Source organism: Eptesicus fuscus, chromosome 17 (assembly GCF_027574615.1).
Source record: "Eptesicus fuscus isolate TK198812 chromosome 17, DD_ASM_mEF_20220401, whole genome shotgun sequence".
Taxonomy (NCBI): Eukaryota; Metazoa; Chordata; class Mammalia; order Chiroptera; family Vespertilionidae; genus Eptesicus; species Eptesicus fuscus.
The window spans coordinates 42,055,859-42,083,014 of NC_072489.1; the positions used below are offsets into that span (position 1 = coordinate 42,055,859).

The following is a 27,156-nucleotide window of genomic DNA, read 5'->3' on the forward strand; positions in this document are numbered from 1 at the left end:
GGATTATGTGAAAACCTGTGGACTGACAGTGCTTCTTATGTGGAGAAGTGAGGCGTTGTTTCTGAGATTGTGCTCCTCAGTGTAGCAGCTTTCTTTCACAGTAGTTAGGAGTAATGTAATTATAGCTATTTTATATATTGCAAAACTGTACTTCAACTATGTAGCCTGTGAGAGGCATAGAACCATAGTCTCATTTTTTTTTTAATATATATTTTATTGATTTTTTACAGAGAGGAAGAGCGAGGGATAGAGAGTTAGAAACATCGATGAGAGAGAAACATCGATCAGCTGCCTCTTGCACACCCCCTACTGGGTACATGCCCTTGACCGGAATCGAACCTGGGACCCTTGAGCCGCAGGCCGATGCTCTATCCACTGAGCCAAACCGGTTTCGGCCATAGTCTCATCTTAACTCTGACTTGTAACATTATTTAAAGAATATGTATTATTAATGCCTTTTAAGTCGGAGGCTATATTTTGGAGGCAGTTTAAACCTTTGGAATCAAAGGAGCTACCAAAGAAAAGCCGGCCTGACAGGAGATGGGGTAGGTGAACAGTGAGGAAGGTCAAGTTGAGGCTGTTTGTGAGAAGAGAATTTAACAATTACTTTTTGGATTTTTTGTTCTCTCTTACAGGAAGCAGTTGGCTATCTTGGCTGACCTAGTGAAAGATTTACCGCTGGAGTTTGACTTCCTCTTTTCACAGTCTCAGGCAGAAGTGATCTCTGGGAAGCAAGAAGGTATTGGGCCTTGAGGGGTGCACTAGTTCACCTCCCAGCCAACCATGACCTAATCTCTCTAACTGGTCTTTAGGATTATTTTATATATCTGATTTTTATTTTTCTGACAAAAATTTTCTTGATTATGCTATCTAGTTTATTTGCATACTATGCATTGGTATTTGCTTTAGAATGCTGCCCTCTAGAAGTCATAAATTTGTATCTGTTTTTAACTTTGCGCTAAGGACTATGTTTATAAGAATGTCTTAATATTTAATGGTGATTCCAAATGGATCTTTGGTTACCTATTAGTAGTTTTGAAAACCTACATACATCTAGGGGTTGTACTGAGTTTGCCAAATCTATATATATAAAAGCCTAAGCAACCGTTACAACTGGTCAACTGGTCGCTATGACATGCACTGACCACCAGGAAGAAGACAACACAGGAGCTGCCCCCTGGTGGTCAGTGCGCTCCCATCTCCAACCTTCCAAGGTCCTTCCCCCCGACTGGCCTGCCCCGATCAGCCCCGATTGGGACTGGGTGAGATGGCCCCAATTGGCTCCAATTGCCGGCCAGGCCAAGGGACCCCACCTGTGCACAAATTTGTGCACCGGGCCTCTAGTTCAAATATAAAGCAAATTATGAGTTTAAAAGTAAGGGGAAACTTTAATATCAGGCACTGATCAATATGAGTTACTTTTTTGTTATGGGCTCTCCCTTTTTTACACTTACAATGCAGTATAGATGCTTTCCTAAAAACCCACACTATTGGCTTTGTAGTTTTGAGGTGGATTGAATGTGTGTTCTCATTATGGCCTATATGATGAATTACATGTCATTTCTTGGAAAAGACTTCTAGTTGCAGTCTATATAAGGAAAAAGATTTACCATTTTCAATTTTTTTTTTTTTTTTTTTTTTTTTTTTTTTAATTTCTTTATTGATTAAGGTGTCACATATTTGTCCTCATCTCCCCATTCCCATCCCACCCCTCTCCCCACGCATGCCCCAATCCCCTGTTGAACTTAACCGTTGGATAGGCTTATATGCATGCATACAGGTCCTTTGGTTGAACTCTCCCCCTCCCCCCACCCTCCCCCTACCCTCCCCTATCCTCCCTCTGAGGCCCGATAGTCCGATCGATGCCTCCTTGCTTCTGGTTCTGTTCTTGTTCCTCAGTCTATGTTGTTCATCATTTCCCCTAGATGAACGAGATCATATGTCACTAGATAAATACTAATAAGAACTGAATGTGAGACGAGCAACAATATTTATGCTGACAGGCAAATGAATCAATCTGTAGCGAGCTTCCCCCTGGACGGACAGTTCTTTTGAGACCCAATTTCGATGTCCAGTAGTTCCTTATGTGTACATGTCAGCACTGACCCCTCAGCTCTGGATGGTGGACAAATGGTGGTAACGGAGGTCTGACTCCCTCTGGTTTGGTCTCGGCCGAACCCAGGGGCACGGCGTCACCCAGACTAAGGGGAACGTGGCCTCACCCATACCCAAGGGGCTCGTGGTCTCACCTGGGCCTGGGACCCAGCCTCACCCGGATGGATCCAGGGGCGCACGGCCTCACCCGGACCCAGGATCTGGCTTCACCCGTACCCAGGGACGCTTGGCCTCTCCCAGACCCAGGGGCACATGGCCTCACCCGGGCTTAGTTGCACAAGGCCTCACCTGGATCCAGGGACACATGGTCTCTCCCGGACCCAGGGATGCTTGGCCTCTCCGAGACCCAGGGCCACTTGGGCTCACCCGGGCCTAGGTGCACGAGGCCTCATCCGGATCCAGGGACGCATGGTCTCACCCGGACCCAGGGACGCTTGGCCTCTCCCAGACCCAGGGGCTCGTGGCCTCACCCGGGCCTAGGTTCACGAGGCCTCACCCGGATCCAGGGACACATGGTCTCACCCAGACCCAGGAACGCTTGTCCACTCCCAAACCCAGGGCCACTTGGGCTCACCCGGGCCTAGGTGCACGAGGCCTCACCCAGATCCAGGGACACATGGTCTCACCCGGACCCCGGGACGCTTAGCCTCTCCCAGACCCAGGGGCACATGGCCTCACCTGGGCCTAGGTGCACGAGGCCTCATCCGGATCCAGGGACACATGGTCTCACCCGGACCCAGGGACGCTTGGCCTCTCCCAGACCCAGGGCCACTTGGGCTCACCCGGGCCTAGGTGCACGAGGCCTCATCCGGATCCAGGGACGCATGGTCTCACCCGGACCCAGGGACGCTTGGCCTCTCCCAGACCCAGGGCCACTTGGGCTCACCCGGGCCTAGGTGCACGAGGCCTCACCCGGATCCAGGGACATATGGTCTCACCCGGACCCAGGGACGCTTGGCCTCTCCCCGACCCAGGGCCACTTGGGCTCACCCGGGCCTAGGTGCACGAGGCCTCACCCGGATCCTGGGACACATGGTCTCACCCGGACCCAGGGATGCTTGGCCTCTCCCAGACCCAGGGCCACTTGGGCTCACCTGGGCCTAGGTGCACGAGGCCTCACCCGGATCCAGGGACACATGGTCCCACCCGGACCCAGGGACGCTTGGCCTCTCCCCGACCCAGGGCCACTTGGGCTCACCCGGGCCTAGGTGCACGAGGCCTCGCCCGGATCCAGGGACACATGGTCTCACCCAGACCCAGGAACGTTTGGCCACTCCCAGACCCAGGGCCACTTGGGCTCACCCGGGCCTAGGTGCACGAGGCCTCACCCAGATCCAGGGACACATGGTCTCACCCGGACCCAAGGACGCTTAGCCTCTCCCAGACCCAGGGGCACGTGGCCTCACCCGGGCCTAGGTGCATGAGGCCTCATCCGGATCCAGGGACACATGGTCTCACCCGGACCCAGGGACGTTTGGCCTCTCCCAGACCCAGGGCCACTTGGGCTCACCCGGGCCTAGGTGCACGAGGCCTCATCCGGATCCAGGGACACATGGTCTCACCCGGACCCAGGGACGCTTGGCCTCTCCCAGACCCAGGGCCACTTGGGCTCACCCGGGCCTAGGTGCACGAGGCCTCACCCGGATCCTGGGACACATGGTCTCACCCGGACCCAGGGATGCTTGGCCTCTCCCAGACCCAGGGCCACTTGGGCTCACCCGGGCCTAGGTGCACGAGGCCTCACCCGGATCCAGGGACATATGGTCTCACCCGGACCCAGGGACGCTTGGCCTCTCCCCGACCCAGGGCCACTTGGGCTCACCCGGGCCTAGGTGCACGAGGCCTCACCCGGATCCAGGGACACATGGTCTCACCCGGACCCAGGGATGCTTGGCCTCTCCCAGACCCAGGGCCACTTAGGCTCACCCGGGCCTAGGTGCACGAGGCCTCACCCGGATCCTGGGACACATGGTCTCACCCGGACCCAGGGATGCTTGGCCTCTCCCAGACCCAGGGCCACTTGGGCTCACCCGGGCCTAGGTGCACAAGGCCTCACCCGGATCCAGGGACACATGGTCTCACCCGGACCCAGGGACGCTTGGCCTCTCCCAGACCCAGGGCCACTTGGGCTCACCCGGGCCTAGGTGCACGAGGCCTCATCCGGATCCCGGGACACATGGTCTCGCCCGGACCCAGGGACGCTTGGCCTCTCCCAGACCCAGGGCCACTTGGGCTCACCCGGGCCTAGATGTACGCGGCCTCACCCAGATCCAGGGACACCTGGTCTCGCCTGGACCCAGGGGTGTGTGGGCTCTCCCAGACTCAGGGGCGCTTGGCCTCGCCCGGGCACGGGATCCAGCGTCATCCGGGTCCAGGGGCACTTGGCCTCACCCGGACCCGGAGTCCGGCCTCACCTGGACCCAGGGGTATGTGGCCTCACCTAGACCCAGGGACTTGAGACCTCACTTATACCCAGGGGCGTGTGACCACACCCGAGCCCAGAGGCGCGCAACCCCGCCCGCACCCGGGTCTCAGCGGGGCCCCATCTTCCCGATCCCAATTCCTGCCGGTCAATCCCCCCTCAGCAATTCCCCTGGCCATCCTTCCAGAGCTCCAGTATGGCTGCTGCAGAACTCGTCGGGCGGCGGCTCGGCGAAGCTCCGGTGCACCCGGTGCATGGCGGTGGGCCAGTCTGGCGTCGCTGCGTCGGTCCTTGGGTCTGCATCGGTGGCCGGTCGCCGAGCATGCGCACCTGGCCGCTTCTGGGGCGTTGAGATTCTTGACGGACTCAGAGGTCAGCAAGCGCGGAGTCTCCCACCCCATGTCTCATAGGGGCTCGTCTGTCCGTGCTTGGCTGCCAGTGGAGCCGTCCCCTCAGCCGGAGACCGCCGGGGGAACTGCGCCGAGCACGTTCCAGGCCGCTGTTGTATCGCCTGAGCCATAGTTCTTTTGTGTCGCCTGAGCCGTAGTTCTTAAAGTGTGGTCTTTGGGTCACCGGCATCAGCATCATCCCACATACCCCTTTTATTCTAGTTGTAGAGCATCTACTCAGCCAGCCCTATGGTGGTCTTGGATGGTGTCTGCTCTGCTCTCTTGTCGTAGTCTCAAAGTTGTTGTGGTAGGCAACAATCAGGCTTCCGCCCTATGCCTCCATCTTGGTCCTCCTTTGTATAGTTAAGTCTTGATTGTTGTTGGTGTCACTGGGGGGGCTCTCTTTGTCTATAAAGGAAGAGTTGCTGTGCAGGAGACACGTTTATGGGCCGGGTCTTGGTGCAGCAAAGCTTTGGCGCTCACTGAATATTCCCGTTGAATGTGTCCCTTATGCACGTGGTTGAAATCTGGTGTCATCTCCCACAGACCACTAGATGCCCTCGTTTCTGGGTCTCCAATGGGGTGTAGATCAGCTACTGCCTTAGGCACTCAGCAAGGATTACAGCAAAAATTGTAGTTTCTTCCTCCTGTCTGAGTGGCCCTGGAGCAGTCCGACTAGAACAGCAGATCATCTGGTCCGCTGCCAGAGGGCAGGCCACCCACGTGCATAAGCCGTCGCTTGGGGCGCAGGTGTGCCTGCAAGACTTGCAGGGCGGGTCTTCAAAACGTGCGGGGCGGGTCCCAGGGCGGGGCGGGGTCTCAGGGCGCCAACAGGCCATGGTGCGGCGAGCCGCAATGCCTGTGAGTCTGGTCCTTCTGCCTTCCACGTATCTAAGTCCCCTCGTTCCGCACTCCAGCGCAGCAAACACTGATTGCTGGGCGCACCTCCGCAAAAGTCCCGCCTCTCCCCGCAGGCATCTGGGTCTCCCGGGGTTCGCCAGAAGATGGGTTTCAGGGTGATGGAGAGCTAATCTCCCTTAGGTTTGGAACAAAAGCCCCTTTCCCCCGCCACCAGCCAGACCCACGCACCTCCACACCTCATCCCCTCCGATTTCGCTGGGTGCGAGGCAACAGAACAGCCTTTAACCTCCGCCGCCATCTTTTTCAAACTTCTCAATTTGTGCTTCTTAATCCCTTCATTTCAGTCAACTCTACTGAAGTCTAGTGCCGCCGGGAGGTGCACGGAAAGGGCGCCCGGGCCTCCGTCCGGTGCGCGGTGCGTGCGTCCCGCGGAACCAGGCGCGCGAGGGCCGCGCGGCTGGGACGGGCGCTGGGCGGCCGCCGAGCTCCAGGCACCGCCATCGCCGCGTTCCGGACGTCGCCGCCGCGGTGTCCCCCCAATTTATACTTCTTAATCCCTTGAATTCAGTCAACTCTACTGAAGTCTAGCGCCGCCGGGAGGTGCACGGAGAGGGCGCCAGGCGCGCGGGGGCTGCGCGGCGGGGACGGGTGCTGGGAGGCCGCCGGGCTCCGGGCGCCGCCGCTGCGGCGGCGTCCCCAGCGTCCCGGGCCGGGAGGCCTGCGGGGGCGGCGGAGTTGCGAAAGTGAGTGAGTTTCCCAGGGTTTCGCCCGGAATGGGGTTCAGTGCAATCGGAGCCGGAGCCGGCGCTCAGCGCACTCCGGAGCCTTTATCTCCTTCCTGCCAGTGAACTCCGGCCAGGTCATCAGCCGCCCCCTCCTCTCCGGTTCCATCCTCCCCGCAGGCGCGAGTGCTCGTGTCTCCGCCCGTTTCTCCATACCTCAGGCTTTTACGGCTTCCCCGACTGTCCCCGTGGCCTTCTCCTTCCCCCCAGCTGTGGGCATTTCAGTCCACCAACTTTCCTGTGGTTCTGGACGATGTCCGTTCTGACCTCTAGTTGTATTTTTGAAATTGTTGTGCCCGGCTGCAGGTTAGGTGTTTAACCTATGCCGCCATCTTGGTTTTTCTTACCATTTTCAATTTCAACATTGCATTTTTCAGCCCTAAAATTTTCATTTGGCTCTTTTTATATTCTATTTCTTTGTTGAGACGTTCTGCCTTTCCATTAACTATAAGACTGATTTTATTTCTTCATTATGTAGCTGTTTTAATATCTGTGATCATTCTAACGCCTCTGTCATATCAGGGTTGGCATCTTTTCCCTTATTGAGTTGAGCTTTTCCTAGTTCTTTGTATGCCAAGTAATTTCATATTGTATCCTGGACATTTTGAATATTACATTATGAGACTCTGGGTCTTGTTTCACTCATAAGAAGAATATTGATGTTTGTTTGTTTGTTTGTTTGTTTGAGCAGACAGTTTACCTAGCTGGTTCTGGCCTCAAGTTCTGACCTGCCTTCTGTGGGCTGTGATTCTGTTGGTTCATTTTCAAAGCCATGGCACTGTTATTGAATTTGTCCCATGCGTGTGCCAGGCTGTTGGCCAATCTGGAACCTGGGCATAGCCCATACAAATTGGTTGTCTAGCTCCTACCTCAGTTCTCAATACCTTTGATATATTGTTTAGAGTCAAATCCATGCATGTGTAGCTTGGAGGTGAGCCCAGGAGTTCACACACCACTTTATTTCTTCTCTCTACGATCTCCCCAACTTTCCAGTTCCCCAGGGCTCACTATCATGGTCCTCTGGTTAGAAAGCTAGAGCTTTAATTTGTCCACTCTGCCATGCATTCTCATGATGTGTCTGTATCGAGGGCCGAGTGGTGGAGGACAGAGGGGAAGAAATAAGCTATAGGGATTTGCTGCAACTCTTAAGGCTACAGTTCCTTTGATCAAAGCGAAGGACTCACATCCTTCGGAGTTTTAGGAACCTGCCCAACATTCACCTCTGCTGCCGAAGGATTGCCTGGTGGGAGAGAACAAAATTAAGGAAAAAAAGCAAGGGATTTTCCCCACTCTCCCTAAACCTTTGGAGTCCCCTCTCCTGCTCCTCAGAACAGAAAGCAAGGACTTAAAGTCCTTTCTGTCCACACTGGTGTGTACTTCGTGTTTCAATCAAGCTGCCTTTGAGTCCAGGCCAGGCAATGTAAGGGAAAAAAATGGGATGCTCATGACTGGTTTGCTGCTTCTTTAAATTCTGATCTCTGTTCCAGTGTGTCTACTGGCATTTCTTTCAGACTTCTCAGAAAGCTGCCCCGACATTCTCTCCAGAGTTTATATTTGTATTCAGTGGGGAGGCTGGTGGAATGTGCTTACTCTATCTTGTCCAGAACCAGAACTCCAAGATTTACTTTGTTTAATGTGTGTTTCTACACAATAATTCCTATTCATTGTAGGAAATTGAGAAAATGCAAATAGTTTTAAAGGGAAAGATATCACAAGATAAAAGATTTTAAATTAATACACTGCTAATAGAGTAAAATACTATTAGCACTTTTTTCCCAAGAAAAGGAGAATAGAGCAGCCCTGCGAGAGAGAGGTGCATGCATGCTGTAACAGTAGAGAACTAAGCGAGGGCTTTTCTGTTTCTCTCCTAGGGGTTTATGCATGGATTGGAATCAACTTTGTTTTGGGAAGATTCGACCATGTGGATGGTGAGTAATGTTTTCTTATGAAGTTCTTTAAGTAGGGCTGAAGGTTTAATTCATATCCTATCAGTAGCATATAAGCACTAATGTTGAGTTGTTGTTCTTTTTTTAAAACTTAAGTTGCAAAAAAACCCCCAAACATATACAAAACCCCCCCAAAACTTCAATTGCTTCATTTTCCAGCCCAATTTGCTTTCTTTTATTTCTTTTAACTTTTTAATATGGAAAGTTTCAAACTATCACAAAAGTAGAGTAAATAATAAAATGAACCTCTATGAATCTGTTACCCAGACTCAGCACTTACTAACATTTTGCCATTTTTAGTCTCCACACTCCCTCCAAACAATACAGTATTTTTTCCTATTGGATTGTTTTAGAACAATAAACACCTTTATTATATGAGTTAAGATAGCAGGGAGGAGTATATATTTGCCTTTGTGGGCCTCATCCGAGATTATGTTTTTTATTGATTTGAGAGAGAGAGGAAGAGAGAGAGAGAGAGAGAGAGAGAGAGAGAGAAACAATAAGGATCGGCTACCTCTCATATGCGCCCCGACTGGGGATTGAACTTGCAACCTAGGTATATGCCCTGACGGGGATCAAACTCGCAAGCTTTTTGGTCTACGGGACGATGCTCCAACAATGAGCCACCCGGCCAGGGCTGCCTTTCTGGGCCTGGATTTTTCTCAAACTCCAACTCCCTGCCCTGCAGCACACAGTCATCTGCTTGGCCACACTGGCCTGGTCTTGAAGCGATGCACGCAGAATTCTTCTGAATTTTCTTTATTTTTTGTTTAAAATTTCTTCCTCCTCAGTCTGTTTGGCTTCCTTCTTGCAGCCCAGGGGCAGTATACCACTGTCAGTATGGTGTGCTGTCAGTGAGCACGATGCCGTTCTTTACTTGGGGCTTGGTGGGGACCAGTTTATTGTTGGATGCGTTGTAGACAGTATCAGTAATCCTTGTTTGGCATGTACCACACTCTGAGCCCCAGGAGAAGTTGTCCACGTCCAGCCTCAAGGCTCAGGACTTCCTGTAGCCTCCCTGCCTGTGGACTGTGTGAGTGCGGCGGGGCCAATCTCAGTGTGGGCAGCAGGCATCCCAGCTCATTTTTTTTGCTCTTTTGTGGTAGAGCTTTCTCTTGCCCCCCCGTCTTGTGGCACTTGTGCCAGTTGTTCCGAGAGATACTCATGGCTTCACGCCTGCTGGAAAGAACTGTCCTATTGGATTTTTAAAAGCAAACTCCAGATATATCATTATACCTTCATGTTCTTTAGTATATATCTCTAACAGATAAGGAGTTGCTAAAACAAAACAAAACAAAAACATATCCATAATGCCACTTTTAAGTTTAACAAAATTAGCAATTCCTAGTATGTAATACCCATCTGATACCCGGGTAGAGACTTCCCTGATTGTCTCAAGAATATTTATTTGTATCTATCTTCTTCAAATCAGAATCTGAACAAAAATCACACTTTGTTTCATTGATATGTCTTTGATTTGTAGCAGTTAACCTTTTCCACCTCTCTTTTTTCAAATCATTCATTAAAAGCAAAACAAAACAAAAAACTAGTTGCTTGATAGAATGAATTTGCCATGTTCTAAATTTTTTGACTGTATCTTTGTGGGGTCTTTAACATGTTTCTCATCTCGTTATATATCTTCTAACCTGGAGATTAGATATAGAAGCCTTATTAGACTCAGATTCAATTCTTCCCACAAGAATTAAGCATAGATGGTGTTTAAATGTTTCTTACTACATCACATCAGGAGTCTGGTTGTGATGTCCGGTTGACGCACTTTTAGCCATTTTAAGACCTATCAGGTATTCATGGTTCAGGTATTGTCAGCCTGACCTAATCTGTTATAAAAATTTCCCATTCACTTTTCACCTAATGGTTTAATAGCCAGTTATGACCTGTTGCTTAGATCTGTTTTTTAACTGGAAGTTGCAAAATGATGGTTTTGAAAATTCTGTCATTCCTTCTGCATTTAACAGCTGGAATTTTTATAAAATGAAATCTTCTTCATCAACTATTTGGTTATCCTGAAATACATTTCTTATGGGAAAGACAGAATAAATCCTTGGTTCTTTCTCTTTATTTATCACATTTTTGAGTAATGAGTTGGTGTCCTAGCAGCTTCCAAAGGTAACCAGTGAAGTTTTATTTATTCAGTATTATTATGAACTTAGGGATTTGAATGTAGTTGATTCACTATAGTCCATCACGTCACTACTTTTTGGGATGCTCAAATTATACCATCATTGATAAATAGGAACATCTTTAGGTTGGCTCTGGTATCCTTTTAATACAATTGCAATTCTATATAATAAAAGCCTAATATGCTAAGTGTCTGACTGTTCGACCAGTCGCTATGACACACACTGACCATTAGGGGGCAGATGCTCTGACTGGTAGGTTAGTTTGCTGCTGGGTCTGGCCGATTGGGACTGGGTTAGATGGGCCGGACATACCCTGGAGCCATCCCATGGTCCCTCCCTGGCCCTGATCATTCACTGGTAGGGTTCCTCAGCCTGGCCTGCACCCTCTCGCAATCTGGGACCTCTTGGGGGATGTCGGAGAGCCGGTTTTGGCCCAATCCCCGCATGCCAGGCCGAGGGTCCCCACCAGTGCATGAATCCGTGCACCGGACCTCTAGTAGTTTTATATTTCCGGTACCTTTTGGCACACCGGGTATTCCATGCTCATCTTATATGTTTTTTATCCTACACCTGATATCAACCATTTTTTAAAAAGGACCCCTCTTTTCTTTTTGTGGGAAATGGTATTTAGAGACTGTAGTCTAAATACCAGAGTGCTTATTAAGCTCCTGGGTTAACATTGCTTCCAGGCCTAGGAAGTAGGTGCTTTTTAAAAAGAGAAAAACAGTTCATGAGTTCATAGTGATATCTTCAATTCATATTTAAGGTTATGAGATTATTATTTAATTTCTTTGATTTTATGCTTTTATTATTATTTTTTTTAATTTTTATTGATTTTTTACAGAGAGGAAGGGAGAGGAATAGAGAGCTAGAAACATCGATGAGAGAGAAACATCGACCAGCTGCCTCCTGCACACCCCCCACCGGGGATGCGCCCGCAACCAATGTACATGCCCTTGATCGAACCTGGGACCTTTCATTCCGCAGACCGACGCTCTATCCACTGAGCCAAACTGAATATTTGTTCCTAAAGATGTTAACATAATATTTATTTTATTCCATAATACATGTTTAATGGTTTTAAAATAATGTCAATAATATATACTAATAATAGAGAAATATGCAAATTATCCATTATAGCGTCACATCACGACCCGATCAGCAGGCTGCATCCCTGCCCTCTACTCAGGCAGCTGCAAGGCCCGGGGTAGGATAGGATACGATAGGAGGGTATAAGAAAGGAGAGGGAGAGGAAGGCAGGCCTGCATGCAGACAGGCTGAGAGGAGAAACAGAAATACAGAAAGGGAACAAGAAAAAGACACAGGAATGGAAAAGGGAAGGAAATGCAGGGCTGCACGTGGGAGAGGGTGGTGACTGTGGGGTTGTGGGGAGCAGGTGTGCCTGGTGAGGGGCGGGCGGGAGCTCCACCCAGATGCAGGAGGAGGGCAGTGGCCCCCGGCGCGGGCCGTTGGCAGCAGTGCCTGGGCCACATGGGCCTTGGCCACCCTCGCTGGGCAGGGCGTCCTGGACAGGGAATGGGAGCAGGACAGCGGCAGGGAGGCCGGGAAAGGGGGGGGCAGCAAACACCTGCCGGGGATGAGCCCTGGGCTGGGGGTTAATGCCCCCCCCCCATGGAAGCTTTAAGAAGGGAGGGAGGGAGGGAGTCGAGAGAGCAAAGTTAAAGAAGGAAAGAGGATGTATGAGTGAACTGTAGGAGCTATAATGAGAATCAAGTATAGTTGTGTACTGGGGACAGATTTTAAAAGTAGGAGTCAGAAAAGAAAAAAGATAAATAATAGTGAATAATTAGGCAGGTAGATAGATAGATATTAAAACAGTGGAAGTAAGTAGAGAAGAATGTATGGGAAAGGTAGGATGAGAGAGAAAGAGGGAGGAAGAAAAGTTTTAAAGGGGAGCCGGTAGAGCTTAAAAGGAGAATGGGAAGAAGGAAGAAATGGGGGAGGGAGCAAAGCAGGTCTGAGGTTCCCGAGGAAGTGAAGAAAAAAATTAAGGTGGGAAGGAAGGAAAAGGGGAGGGAGAACAGGGGTAAAGATAAAGGAAAGAAGGAATGTGGGGAGGAGGGAGGGAGGGTAGGAGAAAGATGGGAAGAAGGATGATGGAACAGAAGTAGGAAATAAGAAGGAAAGAAAAGTTTATAAATGATGAGTCAGTAGGAAACAGTGTTACATAAAGGAGAGAGAACAATTGTGTGAGAGGGAGAAGCCAATAAGGAAGTCAAATACAATTGTGTGTAAAGGGGATAAGATTAAAAAAAAAAAGTTAATAGGGGCTACATGGCCGGTAGGGGAGGGCAGTTAGGGGGATCAGGCAGGCAGGCAGGTGAGCGGTTAGGAGCCAGAGGTCCCGGATTGGAGAGGGTGCAGGTCGGGCTGAGGGAAACCCCCCCCCCACATGCACAAATTTTGTGCACCGGGCCTCTAGTATTACCAATAAGACTATTAGAATGTGGTTTAAGATATTTATTTGTTTCTTTTGTCATTAAAATATGTTCTACAAGGGATATATTATAAAAATACCATGTTTTAAGTCACTTGAAATGATACAGTTAGATTAATTTCTTTCAGTTTGCTTTCAATTTTTTAAGGGATTGCTTTCCCCCCCTTTTTGACTTAATTTTGGTTTTAAATTACTAGACCCTTTCTGTTCCCTTGTTTATTTTAGAATCAGATGCTGAAGCTCCCCAGGAATTGACAGCAGGACGCAGAAGGACAGTAGGAATATTGGATATGGGAGGAGCCTCTCTCCAAATTGCTTATGAAGTTCCTACCTCAACCTCAGTCCTTCCTCCAAAACAGGTATGTTACCTTTTAGGGAAAGTCACTGGGAATGTCAGCATTTAAAAAAGAAGAGCACTGTCTTTGGGTTTAGACCAACTTGCCTGGGTACAAATATTTGTTCAGAGACCTGCGAGCTTGTGCTCTTTCTCTGAGCCTTAGTTTCCTAATATGTAGGAAGGGCACAACAATAGTATCTACTTCACAAAGTTGTGAGGATGAAATACAGCCACGAGTGTAAAGCACTAAGCAGCTGCCAACCATATAATAAGTGTTTAACACACTTTAGCAATTATAAGTATACTGCCTGTCGCCTAAAGTTGCCGTAGAGTTAAACATGATAATACACATACATCCCAGAGCACAGTGTGATACATGCTTGTTCATTAAATTTATTCCCTTGTTCATTACATGATTACCAAATGATCATTTATTACCAATGATTTCATTCTTACATTTCTTACCTGACTAGAATGTAAAGAATGTACTTGGAGCCCTGGCCATTGTGGGTCAGTGGTTGAGCGTCGTTCTAAGCACCGAGAGGTCACTGGTTCGATTCCCAGTTAGGGCATATGCCTGGGTTGTGGACTTGAACCCCAGTAGGGGGCATGCAAGAGGCAGCTGATCAATGATTCTCATCATTAATGTTTCTATCTCTTTTTCCCTCTCCCTTCCTCTCTGAAATCAATGAAAATATAAAAATGCAATAAAAAAAAAAAGTTAATCTTAAATGCCTAATGTATTTTTATACAATTCACAAAATGTGCACATTCACAAAACCATGCAACCAAATGAAACTTTATATTCATTATTAGTCATAAATAGATAGAGCACCTTTTCAATGGAGGTACAATAAAATTGAACTTGCCCAATTCCACATCTGTCACAGGGAACATTAAGACTTCTTGAATAGTTTCAGAAAAGGCCATAGAATACATCTCATGATGATTTCCCAAATTCCTTAAATTTATTTTTTTAAAGGATTTTTTTTTCTAATTATGAAAACAATACATTCCCATTTTAGAGAATTGGAAAATGGGAAAAGTACATGCAAGAAAATGGCATCTCTAATAATTCTACCTTCTATATAACCACAAATTGTGTTTTAGTCTCTGACTTGGTATTTAGCCTCCCTGATTTGTTCTTTTTTATACAGTCTTGTCACTTTATGTTTTTGTTTAAAATAATGCTCTGAGGATGAAAGAACGTTACAAGATATTTTAAAGAGTAGTCATATCAAATGAAGCCTGATGTATTAGCAATGTCATAACTTTCTAGAAATCTACCTAAACTAAAATTCCCTTTTTTCTCTCTTCATTGTATTACAGGAAGAGGCTGCGAAGATCCTGCTGGCTGAATTCAACCTGGGCTGTGATGTGCATCACACTGAACATGTGTATAGGGTTTACGTCACCACCTTTTTGGGTTTTGGGGGCAACTTTGCCCGACAGCGCTATGAAGACCTTGTGCTGAATGAAACTCTTAACAAAAACAGGTACGTTTGACATGGGAACTGTGCTTCCAAAATAGAATGTTGTCAGATTGCAGATATTAGAAATATTCATATCCTACTTAGGTACGTCCTTGCTTTCTCCTTCCTGACCAGCCCTGCCAATGGGGTAGCATCTCTTAGAGACCCTCCGGTAGATGATCTGGGTGGGAGTGCATTCTAATCTTTGTTAATAGGATTCATAAAAAAGTACAGCAGCTTACTGTGGTGACCTCTTGCTGTGTCTCACTTCAGACATCGTGGGATTGAGATTAAGGTGTTAATTTTAAATGTGCAGTATACTATAGTTTCTAGCAGTTCCTTCTACATGGAAATGCTCAAGACATGTTTGTTGAATTATAGTGTAGTTGCATGTTCTGCGGGAGTTAGGTTCTATACTGCGCTTAAAAGATAAAAAGCACGTGTAGTCAAAATTAACCTTTAAGTTATTCTCTTGTTATTTCCAGAATGGCAGTTTTTCCTTCAGCATGGACCAGATCATTGATTTTTTTTTTATTTGAGTACCAGATAAAGTAGTTAGGCCATAATGTACAAACAATTGTGGGTTTCTTTAGCATTTAAAATTATTTTATAGTCCTAGCTGGTTTGGCTCAGTGGATCAGAGCATCAGCCTGCGGACCAAAGGGTCCTGGGTTTGATTCCCATCAAGGGCACGTACCTTGGTTGCAGGCTCCTCCCTGGCCCAGGCTCTTGTAAGGGCTCATTCAGGAGGCAACCAGTCAATGTGTTTCTCTCACATCGATGTTTCTGTCTTCCCTCTCTCTTCCACTCTCCCTAAAAATCAATGGCAAAATATCCTCAGGTGAGGATTAACAACAACAACAACAAATAAATAAATAAATAAATAATAAAAAATAAAACATTTAAAATTATTTTACCATTTTGCACATTGAAGGAAAGCATAATAGATGGCAGTTCTTTTCACCATACAATTATTTACCCCCATTTGTTTAGCTAGAAACACTAGTTTGAAAAGGTACTGATATATGGAATATGTTAGTTTCTACAGTTCTAAATTATGTTGGGAGCATGTTAAAAAATATTGTCTCATAGATCTTTAAAGTTTTTGTAAGTAAGAGTTCAAGAAGTTTTGGGAGAATCCTGTTATTCTGGATAATTGATAAATGCATTGAAATCAAGCAGTGTGTTTGTATACTGAAAATACTCTTAAGTCCATATAAATGTTACTTGGGTTATGGAGCTCAGTTCACTCCTGCTGACATCTGAACAATTATTATGAAAGTTTCACACCAATTTTGCTTTCTTCCTTCTTCATTAGTCACTGTGCTTCCTTTTCCGTTTTCTTCCTTTGTTGTTCTGCTGCTCTTTTTTTCTGCGTCTGCTGTTTCCTACCTCAGACTTAGCCAGGCTGCATTGTCTTCCCCCACATTGGCATTTTCTTGCCATGTATTTAAGTCATCTAATTCAGAAAAGCAATTATTCATCTCGTGTAGCTGCTAATCTGCCAGAGAAACCTGTGCTTCATGAGATGTCAAAACTTCCTGGTTCTTCTATCTTCTTAAAACGATTTTCTAAGTTTTCCTTATAGTTAGTGTCACATCCTTAAAATAGGTTCCAGTTGCCCAAGCATTTTGTTATATTGCCACATTCCCATTCTCTTTTTCAGTCTTTATACTTGTGTGTGCATCCTCACCTCCAGAAGTCCACTCTTCAGTGTCTGTCTGTTTAGGAACTGATGCATAGTTAACCACAGTTGGCAGTTACTTGGTCTCCACTTAATTTTCATTCCTGCCAAGATCTACATTTAAAAAAAATATTTTTATTGATTTCAGAGGAGGAGGGAGAGAGAGAGAGATAGAAACATCAATGATGAGAGAGAATCATTGATCAGCTGCCTCCTGCACGCCCTCTACTGGGGAAGGAGCCCACAACCTAGGCATGTGCCCTGACGGGAATCGAACCGTGACTTCCTGGTTCATGCTCAACCACTGATCCAGGCAAGATCTGCATATTAATCTCTTCAGGAATGAGAATACTGTCGCTCTCGGCAAGTATAGACTTTAACCAGAACTGTGTGATGGCCCTTCCCTGTCCAGTCACAGCCAGGCCTGGGTACCTCACTATTGCCAGCCATTTAAAAAAAATATTCTCACTTGAAAATATGTTTTTCATTGATTTTTAGAGAGAGGAAGGGAGAGAGAAACATTGATGCAAGAGCAACACCAATTGGCTGCCTCCTGTACCCGTCCCTTCAGCGTATGGGACGATGCTCCAGCCAACGGAGCCACACCGGCCAGGGCGCTATTGCAGGCCTTTGACACTGCACCACTGCCATGGTCCTCTCCTGAGGAAACTCCCAGTCCCTCCCCTTCCAGTAGTTATTTTAAACATTAGAACCACACTAGGCAGGGTGAGATCTTTGCATTTTTCAGAGGCAAGTGGGAATGAAGACCGGATGGAGAATAGCACATTTGCTTTACACTGGGAAATGTACGTTTACTAAAAGGTTGAACAAAATTGATCACTGCCATATTTCTCTCTTTTTCCTTTTTGTTTTTTTTCTAAATTGAATTTGCTTAAATTAAATGTTCATGTGACTCAACTACATGGTAATACTCCATCCTCATTTCTGGGGAGGTCATGCAAAAGAACAACAAGGTATCCACGAAGCACATTCTTTTTTCTTTTTTTCCCAATTTTTTTTATTAAGGTATTATATGTGTACATATCTTACCATTGCCCCCCCCCCCCACCCCACTCCCATATATGCCCTCACACCCCAGAGTTTTGCGTCCATTGGTTATGCTTATATGCATGCATACAAGTCCTTTGATTGATGTCTTATCTCCCCCACCTCTCCCTAACCTTCCTGCTGTAATTTGACAGTCTGTTTGATGCTTTACTGCCTCTGTATCTATCTTTTGGTTCAAGTTTTTAATGATCTTTATTATCCATAAATGAGTGAGATCATGTGGTATTTTTCTTTCATTGACTGGCTTATTTCACTTAACATAATGTTCTCCAATTCCATTCAGGTTGCTGCAAATGGTAAGAATTCCTGCTTTTTTATGGCAGCATAATATTCCATTGTGTAGATGTACCATAGTTTTCTGATCCAGTCATCTGCTGATGGGCACCATGAAGCACATTCTTAAGCCAGGTTCCTTCGACTAGGCATTTCTTAGAGTAGATTGAGTACAGTAGTGATGTGTTTTGTTCTTGTCACTGCAATAGGTTGTTGGGCCAGAAGATAGGTCTGAGTCCTGACAGTCCATATCTGGATCCTTGCCTGCCCGTGGGACTCACAGATGTGGTGGAGAGGAACAGCCAGGTGCTGCATGTCCGAGGAAAAGGAGACTGGTCCACTTGTGGGGCAATGCTGAGCCCCCTGCTGGCTCGCTCTAACACCAGCCAGGCCTCCCTGAATGGCATCTACCAATCACCAATTGACTTCAACAACAGCGAGTTCTACGGCTTCTCTGAGTTTTTTTACTGTACGGAGGATGTGTTGCGCATCGGTGGCCGCTACCACGGGCCAACATTTGCCAAGGCAGCTCAGGTAAATTATTAATAAGAAAGATGACTCATGCCACCAGTGGCTGTTTATTGGAAGCCTAATTTTGCTCCAGGTGCTATGCAAAGAGCTTTGCATGCATGGTTTCACTTGACTCTTACAGGAACTCTCATTTTCAGATGAGGAAGTATAGTATTTAGAGGAATTAAGGAATTTGCTATGCTATACTAGTACCTTCAATTAATTAAGCTTAGCTTCCCAGAGTGTCCTCTCAGCCAGAGTATCACCCAGCTCCAAAATTGTTGTGGCAGCTAATAGTTTTCCTTTAACTCACCAATGGTCTTGTTTAATGTTTGTGGCCAAGTAGTGTCGTCTTTAGATATTTTTCCCTATTGGGTGTTTCCAGTTGTAATGTGCTTTTGGAGATGATGTCACTCAAGGGGACAAGTCCATTTTCACTTTCTTGGTTTGAGCTATTAAAAAGTTGAAGTGGTTTACGGTCACTGAGAATATTAGAAAGATGTGAAAATGTGCAGTGATGGGGGAAGTATTCTTTAAATTTAAATTCACTTGGAGCATATATAAGATTCAAGCATGCTGTAGGCTTAAATCATTGGTTACCTGGACAGGTGAAAGTTCAACTAGCTTTCTATAGTTCCTGCTTTAATTTAGATTCATCACTTTCAATTTTTGTGTACAGTTCTCTGATCTCTCTTTTATCAGAGAAACTTAAGGGAAGAATCCGTTCTCGCTTATATTTTTTATCTTTTCCTTCCTGTTTTCTTACAGTTCTCTAGGGTTCTCTTGGTGGAAGACTTCCAATGGAAGGATATTTGTAGTATGTGTACTATTCTGTTCCCTAAAGGCAGTCCTTAAGAAATATTGAGGAAAACCTGGCTCATGTTTGCTGTGTCCCCTCCAGTCTCCAGGATTACCCTCATATTCCTTTTCCTTTCTCAGCATTCAAGGACTCCCTAACTGTCCATAGCCTGAATCTTTCTCTCATTTTAAAACTTCAATTTTTTTTCTCGTGACCACTGCTTGCCCAAGTTGGTAGTGGCTTAGTATGTTCTCTTTCCCAGGTAAAAGAGATGATTTTATTTTTATTCCCTTATTATTTTTCACTTTGACTCTTATTTTATCTTCCCGATGATACCTTCCCTGGCACCACAGCCATAATTGCAGCCTTCCCCAATATTACCTATTTCCTTTTTCTGCTTTATTTTTTCTGTGAGCAATTATGTCATTTAACACATTCTTTACGTGTACATGTGTACGTATGTATGTATGTTTAGTTACTAGAGGCCTGGTGCATGAAATTCTTGCCTGCACTCTCTCGCAATCCGGGACTCCTTGGGGGATGTCTAACTGTCAGTTTAGGCCCAGTCCTGCAGGGATCGGGCCTAAACCAATAGTCGGACATCCCTCTCCCAATCCGGGACTACTAGCTCCTAACTGCTCGTCTGCCTGCCTGCCTGATTGCCTCTAACCACTGCCTGCTTGCCTTATTGCCCCTAACCCCTCTGCCTGACTGCCTGATCACCCCTAACCACTCACCTTCCTGATCGCCCCTAACTGCTTGCCTGCCTGCCTGATCACCCCTAACCCCTCTGCCTGCCTACCTGATCGCCCCTAACCACTCTTTCTGCCTGCCTGATTGCCCCTAACCACTCTGCCCGCCTGCCTCATTGCCCCCAACCACTCTGCCTGCCTGCCTGATCTCCCCTAACCACTCGCCTGCCTGCCTGCCTGCCTGATCGCCCTTAACTGCTCGCCTGCCTGATCGCCCCTAACCGCTTCTGCCTCAGCCCCGCTGCTGGGGCTTCATCCAGAAGGAAGTCCGGAATGACATCTGTAAGGTCATTTGGCTGTCCGGCCTAATTAGCATATTACGCTTTTATTATTATAGATTGTCTGTCTACCACCACTAGAATGTAAGCTTCTGAGAAATGAAGAAATTCAACAGAAATTTTGTCTGTTGTATTTGCTGCAGATCCCCTGATACCACCACTAGAATGTAAGCTTCTGAGAAATGAAGAAATTCAACAGAAATTTTGTCTGTTGTATTTGCTGCAGATCCCCTGATACCTAGAATAGCACCTGGCATATAGTGGACATTCAGGAAATGTTAGTTTACTGAACAAAGCAAAAGGAATGATTCCTTTGGTGAGAATTATCGCATGGAGGCAGTGCTAGGTGTTTGACGATTCTGTTTCATCTGCTTTACCTGCTTGTGTCAGTCCTTTGTAGAGTAGAATGACTCGCTCTTCAAGTTCTGATGTTGGTATTTCTGGTCCTTACCTTACCCTTCTCTGAGGCCAACGAGGCTTAAGAGTCATCTCAGGCTGGCTTTGTACTGGACTTGGAGGTGCTAGGGATAAAAAGGAGTATTTCTAGCCCGAGTCCTGGGACTTGTGTTGCACAGGACCTGGCACAGTGTTCAGTGAATGAAAATGCCATTTATGATTTCCTTTGTCAACTAGTAGCCCACAAGCCACTTTAGAAATGGGACAGCTGTGACTGTGGGGGAAGTTTATAGAGTTTGCCTCCAAGTTCATGTTGCACAATTTCTCTGTGGTCATTCCAGGACTACTGTGGCATGGCTTGGTCAGTACTAACTCAGAGATTCAAGAATGGCCTTTATTCATCACATGCAGATGAACATCGACTCAAGTAAGTAATTTCCTTTTCTCCCTTAGATGTGGCCTTAAAATGTAGATAAAGTGTAATGAAGGAGAGTGAGCGAGCAATACTAGATTGGATTTTATGTTGAAGGAGAATTTGAATATATCAGATTTTTAAAAAATATATTTTTATTGATTTCAGAAAGGAAGGGAGAGGAAGAGAGAGATAGAAACATCAATGATGAGAGAGAATCATTGATCTGTTGCCTCCTGCAGGCCCCCCACTGGGGATGGAGCCCACAACCTCAGCATGTGCCCCTGACTGGAATTGAACCCGAAACCCCCCAGTCCGTAGGCCAACACTCCATCCACTGAGCCAAACCAGCCAGGGCGAATATATCAGATTTTTATTTTCTGAGTGAGAAGGGCCAATTAATGAGCCTATTTTAGCAAGGCCAAAGGAAACCAGTGGTTACCAGAGGTCACCAAGTGGTTTGAAATAAAAAGTGATGGCCTTTTAAAAAAAAAAAAACTTTATTAAATACCAAATATGCAGAAAAGTAGACATAACTAACATAAACCCTCATGTAACTATCACCCATCTTCAACAAATGTCAGTTTGGTTCAGTGGTCCTCCCATTTTGTAAATATTTTAGTTTAAAATTTTAAACACATGAACAAAAATAATACAGTGAAATTCTGTGTACCTCTCTATCACCCAGCTTCTCTACTGGCCAATCTGTCTCATCTTTTTTCCCACCCACACTCCCTTTTTGTCATAATTGGGTTATTTTGAAGCAAATCCCAGACTTCATAATTACATATGTAGATATTTCAGCATGTTCTCTGAAGATAAGAACTCTTAAAAAAAAAAAAAAAAAGATAATGGGGGGATGAGGACAAATATGTGACACCTTAATCAATAAAGAAATTAAAAAAAAGAAAAAAAAAGAAAAACATAGCCATAATATCATTACTGCCATAAAGGTGTTCTTCACATTTGTAGTAAATGTTAAGTTAGACTCAAATTTGGCTCCACCTAGCGGTGAGGAAGGTGAAGCTGGGAGAGAGAGATTTTTGACATCCAGTGGGAGTATACAAAGGAAAGCATTAGAATTGTTTTACTTCTTGAAAAATGTTTTGATTAGTTATTTTTGTCACACAGATATCAGTGTTTTAAATCGGCTTGGATGTACCAAGTCCTTCATGAAGGATTCCACTTTCCCTATGACTACCCAAACCTACGGACAGCCCAGCTGGTATATGACCGGGAGGTTCAGTGGACGCTGGGAGCCATTCTGTATAAAACACGATTCCTACCACTCAGGTAAGGTGGACTAACCAAGCTGGCATCTTGAGCTCAGAATATGTTAGTTAGTGCCTCAGAATAGGTTTCTTAAGCGACACCTCCCCCAAACAAACAAACAAACACACTCCCTTTATTACTACCAGGTGGACTGCTCTTATTATGTTGAAACAGAAAGACGGTTGAGCATTATGGGTCTGAAGTCTACTCCTCAGCTTTGCACTTTCAGAAATTCAGTTTTATTTGTTGATCCACCACAAATCAATCTTTAGGATTGAACTCTCACTAACCACTTCCAAGATACTGATTGAGAAACTAAAATGGCATTCTTAAATTACCCTGGAAAACATATCTGACCAGAGAACTGGGGAAGACCATCTGTCCAGAGCCATCTCTCCTAATGACCAACACCTGGCTAGAGCTGGTGCACACTGCCTTGAAGGCTTTTGCTGTGCCTGAATTCGAGCAGAAGGTGAGGGGGGAAATTTTCATCACATGATCATGGCCTGATGTCTTGCTGTTGTGAACCAGAAGGTATTTGGGATAATCTTTAGGTACTCTCTCCTTGGATTATTTCAAAACTAAAACGAATTTTTAAAAATATTTTTTAAATTAATTTCAGAGAGAAAAGGAAAGGGAGAGAGATGGAAACATCAATGATGATAGAGAATCATTGATTGGCTGCCTCCTGCACGTCCCCCACTGGGGATCAAGCCCGAAACCCAGGCATGTGCCCTTGACCAGAATCAAACTCGGGACTTTTCAGTCACAGGCCGATGCTCTGTCCACTGAGACAAACCAGCTAGGGCTGAATTCTTATTTTTTGATGCCTGTTTTACTAAATTCAGTACTGTCAGAAGCCTTGCAGGTGATAGAAGTCAGAGAAGTGGGGAGTGGGAGAGTGTGTGCCCTCCCTGAAGGACTGGCCACTGTTATGCAAAGGTGATGGCTCAGCATTTGCCACTTCTCATTTGGCTAGAGAAGCCAGATGTCCAGATTTTATATGCAGTTTTTCAGTTTTGAGAGCCACATTTTGTTCAAACAAAACAAAAACCGATCTTTCATCTGAACCACCAGAGAAGGGCTTCTGTTCCACACAGGCAGGCAGACCCCTGCACTTAGCTTTCTGTGTCTCTTAATGTTTGTCCAGATTACAATAGAATTAATCAGATGACAGCTTTCTTTAGCCATAACCTAAATTTTCAGAAAGCATAGTAACTTTTAAAAAAGATTGAGACATACTCTGATTTCATATATATATATGTGTGTGTGTGTGTGTGTGTGTTTTGTGTATATATATATATTTATTTATTTTTTTTCAGGGAGGAATGGAGAGGGAGAAAGAAACATAAATGATGAGAGAGAATCATTGATCGGTTGCCTCCTCCATGCCCCACACTGGGGATCGAGCCACAAACCGGGCATGTTCCATTGACCGGAATTGAACCCGGGACCCTTCAGTCGACAGGCCGATGCTCTATTCACTGAGCCAAACCGGCTAGGGCTGATTTCTTGTTTGGATTCAGGAACCACCCTCTTCTTATTAGCACTACATTTACGAACTGTTAGGTCAGAGTGTTAAGGGGCCATAGTTAAAACTAATGTTACAGATGACCAGTCTTGTCTTATTGTTCACTTTTTTGCCTTCTGATTTTGTTCCCAGATTCTGGAAGATTTAGGCCTGTGAGGTGTCCTCTTTAGGCTTGGAAAGGAAGTATAGAAAGAATCACATAGCAGCCCTGGGGTTGGGGGCATGCTTCAGCTTTGCTTGCTCAATGGAACTGGTATCCTAGAATGTTTGTGTGGATAGAATAAATGGGCTAACATCACTGGGCCTTTTAAATCAGCATCAATGTTTCTCTCTGAAACTAACATTTCTTTTCACCTTCAAACTGTTCCCTAGGGATCTACGGCAGGAAGGTGTCCGACAGGCCCATAGTAGCTGGTTCCGTCTCTCCTTTGTCTACAACCACTATCTCTTCTTCGCCTGTATCCTGGTGGTGCTATTGGCCATCATCCTGTACCTTCTGCGGCTACGCCGAATTCACCACCGACAAACTCGAGCCTCAGCTCCATTGAACTTGCTGTGGATTGAAGAGGTGGTGCCCATGATTGGGGTACAGGTGGGGCCATGAGGCTGGGCAAGGACTGTGGAAGCTCAAGTACTCCAGAGTTGCTGCTCATTGAATTCCACCACTTTCTTGTAATGGCTTCAGATGCTGCTTTGCCTGATCTTGTGGATATTTGGCATTGGAATTTCCACTTTATTATCTTCTTTAATTCCTCTCAATCTCCAGGTCCTCTTATCTGAGAGAAGCTGTAACTTAGTCTGTGAAGAACTAAGTAATGAGAGATTGGTGCTAACAAAGGTGACCAGCCTTAGTCCAATTGAAGCACGCTTCTCCTTTAACTGAGAGATCTGGTGTGTTCCAGGGATCTAGACTTTTCTCCCCTTGCTAAAGCATGAAGTTTGGCATTGGGCATACTGGAAGCTGAGGTGAAACCAAATTTGGAGCTTCTGATACAAAGCCGAAGACATTCTAGCAAGCGCAGCAGCCCCTTCTTTCTCTGTAACAGAGATATCATTTATGTGGAGATCCACAACCCTTAATCGGGGTCCAAGATAATTTGCAGTTCAGTGGAACAGATATGAATTTCCAGGCAACCAAAATAACACAACTTCCTTGCTTCTTCGACAAAAAGCCATTGAGTGTGGACCAAGGTCCCTGACAGTGTTGCTGATGTTAGTATGTGATTTTAAAAGGTTAGAACCCCTTCTAAATGAATGGATCATCAAAGATTTTGACTAAGTCTTATCTGATGTCTTGTATGACCAGGACAGAAAAATTTTCCATGTCTATGTGCCTCAGAGGCTGTTTGGGCATTAATTTTTCTTTTTTGAGTCTTAAATATGCTTGTAGGATGGAGAAACTGTGATGGGTATTGGAGACCTGGGTTTGGTTTCAGGTCACTGTCCTATAGGCCTATTTAAAAAAAATTTTTTTTTTTACTGATTTTATTGGGCTGACATTGGTTAATAAAATTAGTTAGGTTTCAGGTGTACAATTCTGTAATACATCAGCTGTATATTATATTATGTGTTCACCACCCCAAGTCTCCAGGCCTATTTTTATGTGTCCGTATTCAGGAAGATTCAAAAGAGTTCCTTTATTTCACTAAGATCAATAAAATCAATAGTTTGGGAAGGGATATATTTGGGTTGTTTTTAAAGAAGGAAAGAACAATATTAGAATAGTTGGCAAAGGCAATAAAATCCAAGCTCTTTTTTATTTTTTCTGAGAAATCGAAATTTTCTCTATTTGACTCTGGGAATGTCTGAAAAGAAGCAAATTCTAAACTTTGGAATAGATAAATCTGTTATTAAACCGAATGGAAACTTTCAGACCCTTTATTAAAAGATTGCTCAGTCACAAACAGCATTTCCATTAATGAGGAGAGAGGAAAAGCCATAGTTGTTGCATTTTCATCCGTGACCCTCCAGGAGCTTTGCTCCTGTCCTTTCCGTTGCAGGATTCATTCATGAACTTCCACCTTCCCCCAGGGAATGTTCTTTATACTTTATCCTTTCCGATATGGACCCTTGAATGTCCTGCCCAAGAATGTGCTCCCAGAATTGAAGTAGCTTTCTTTTCTTTTGTCACCTTCATTTCTAAAATTAGATAACTAGGGGAAATGGACCTTGACTTTCAACGGAAAAAAGTGAAAAAGATTTTTTATTTTTTCTCCCTTTAATCTTCACCCAAGGATATACTTTTATTGGTTCCTAGAGAGAGGACAGGAGATACAGAGAGAAACATCAGTGTGAGAGACATTGATCAGCTGCCTTCTGCATGGGCAATTCTAGCTATTTAGGTATGTGCTCTGACTGGGAATCGAACTTGTACCCCAACCCCACCCCCAGTGCACAGGCAATACTCCAAGCAACTGAGCCACCTGGCCAGGGCAGAAGTGAAATTCTTGAAATGTAAATTTCATACTGGGAGCAGAGGGAATTAAATGCTTCATAAAGCAGAAAAATCGAGGTAAATAGATGACAAGTCTTGAACTGTTTTTAAATTGGATAATAATGGATCTAGCAAAGTATCTTATAGTTTCCTTTGGGAATATATTTTTATGACATATCACAGTAATTTCCAGTAATTTCTAAGACTTCTAAATTACCTTGATTTTCTTTGACTTATTTGTCACTGTGAGCGAGCCCTCGCCTTATGAATGCTGCTTATAAATAACGTCAAAATGTTTTTCTTAGCCCTTGCCTACTCAGGTAACTCTTTTCCTCTCACCTTGGTTTCCAAATACTATTTGTATTTTTCTTGTAGATCTAGTCAGTGATCTAGTCAAAAGCTACCTAATAGGTTAACAGTGATCCCTTTCATGTCTCAAAATGAAGTTGAAGCAGGAAGGAGGTGGTGATTACTCCAGATAGAAAGCTTTTAGGAAGTTATTCTTCCTGGTTATAATAATAATAGCTATCATTTGTTAAGCCCTTATTGTGTACCAGACATTCTGTTAAGATTTTTATATATATTATTCAATCATTATGGCATTCTTTCAGATTGATATTACCTTTTTTTTTTACAGTTGAGAAACTCAGGATACTTATGTTTATAATTTTTTCACTGTAAATGTATTTCATATTCTTAATTTATTTTAATTAGTCTTTAATTAGTGTGCTATATCCTGTATATTATTTTAATATTATAATCTCGGCTAGTCTTTATTGCCGTGAGTAAAACGTGTCAGAGTTCCATAGTATAAAATGAAGGAC

The 27,156-nt window shown here is 45.2% G+C and overlaps 1 protein-coding gene and 1 pseudogene across 1 annotated transcript in view; one reads left to right on the top strand and one right to left on the bottom strand.

Annotated features, from left to right (window-relative positions):
• Positions 1-26,956, top strand: part of ENTPD7 (ectonucleoside triphosphate diphosphohydrolase 7) — a 41,837-nt gene extending 14,881 nt beyond the window's left edge. Inside the window, exons 6-13 of the mRNA XM_028149186.2 lie at positions 636-739; positions 8,441-8,497; positions 13,340-13,473; positions 14,781-14,947; positions 18,158-18,482; positions 21,025-21,110; positions 22,227-22,388; positions 24,271-26,956. Coding sequence (XP_028004987.1) covers positions 636-739; positions 8,441-8,497; positions 13,340-13,473; positions 14,781-14,947; positions 18,158-18,482; positions 21,025-21,110; positions 22,227-22,388; positions 24,271-24,502 — 1,267 coding nt within the window. The 3' untranslated portion in view covers positions 24,503-26,956. The remainder of the gene's footprint in view (positions 1-635; positions 740-8,440; positions 8,498-13,339; positions 13,474-14,780; positions 14,948-18,157; positions 18,483-21,024; positions 21,111-22,226; positions 22,389-24,270) is intronic.
• On the bottom strand, positions 16,197-17,258 carry LOC103288626 (receptor-binding cancer antigen expressed on SiSo cells-like; annotated as a pseudogene).
• Positions 26,957-27,156: the final 200 nt, after the last annotated feature.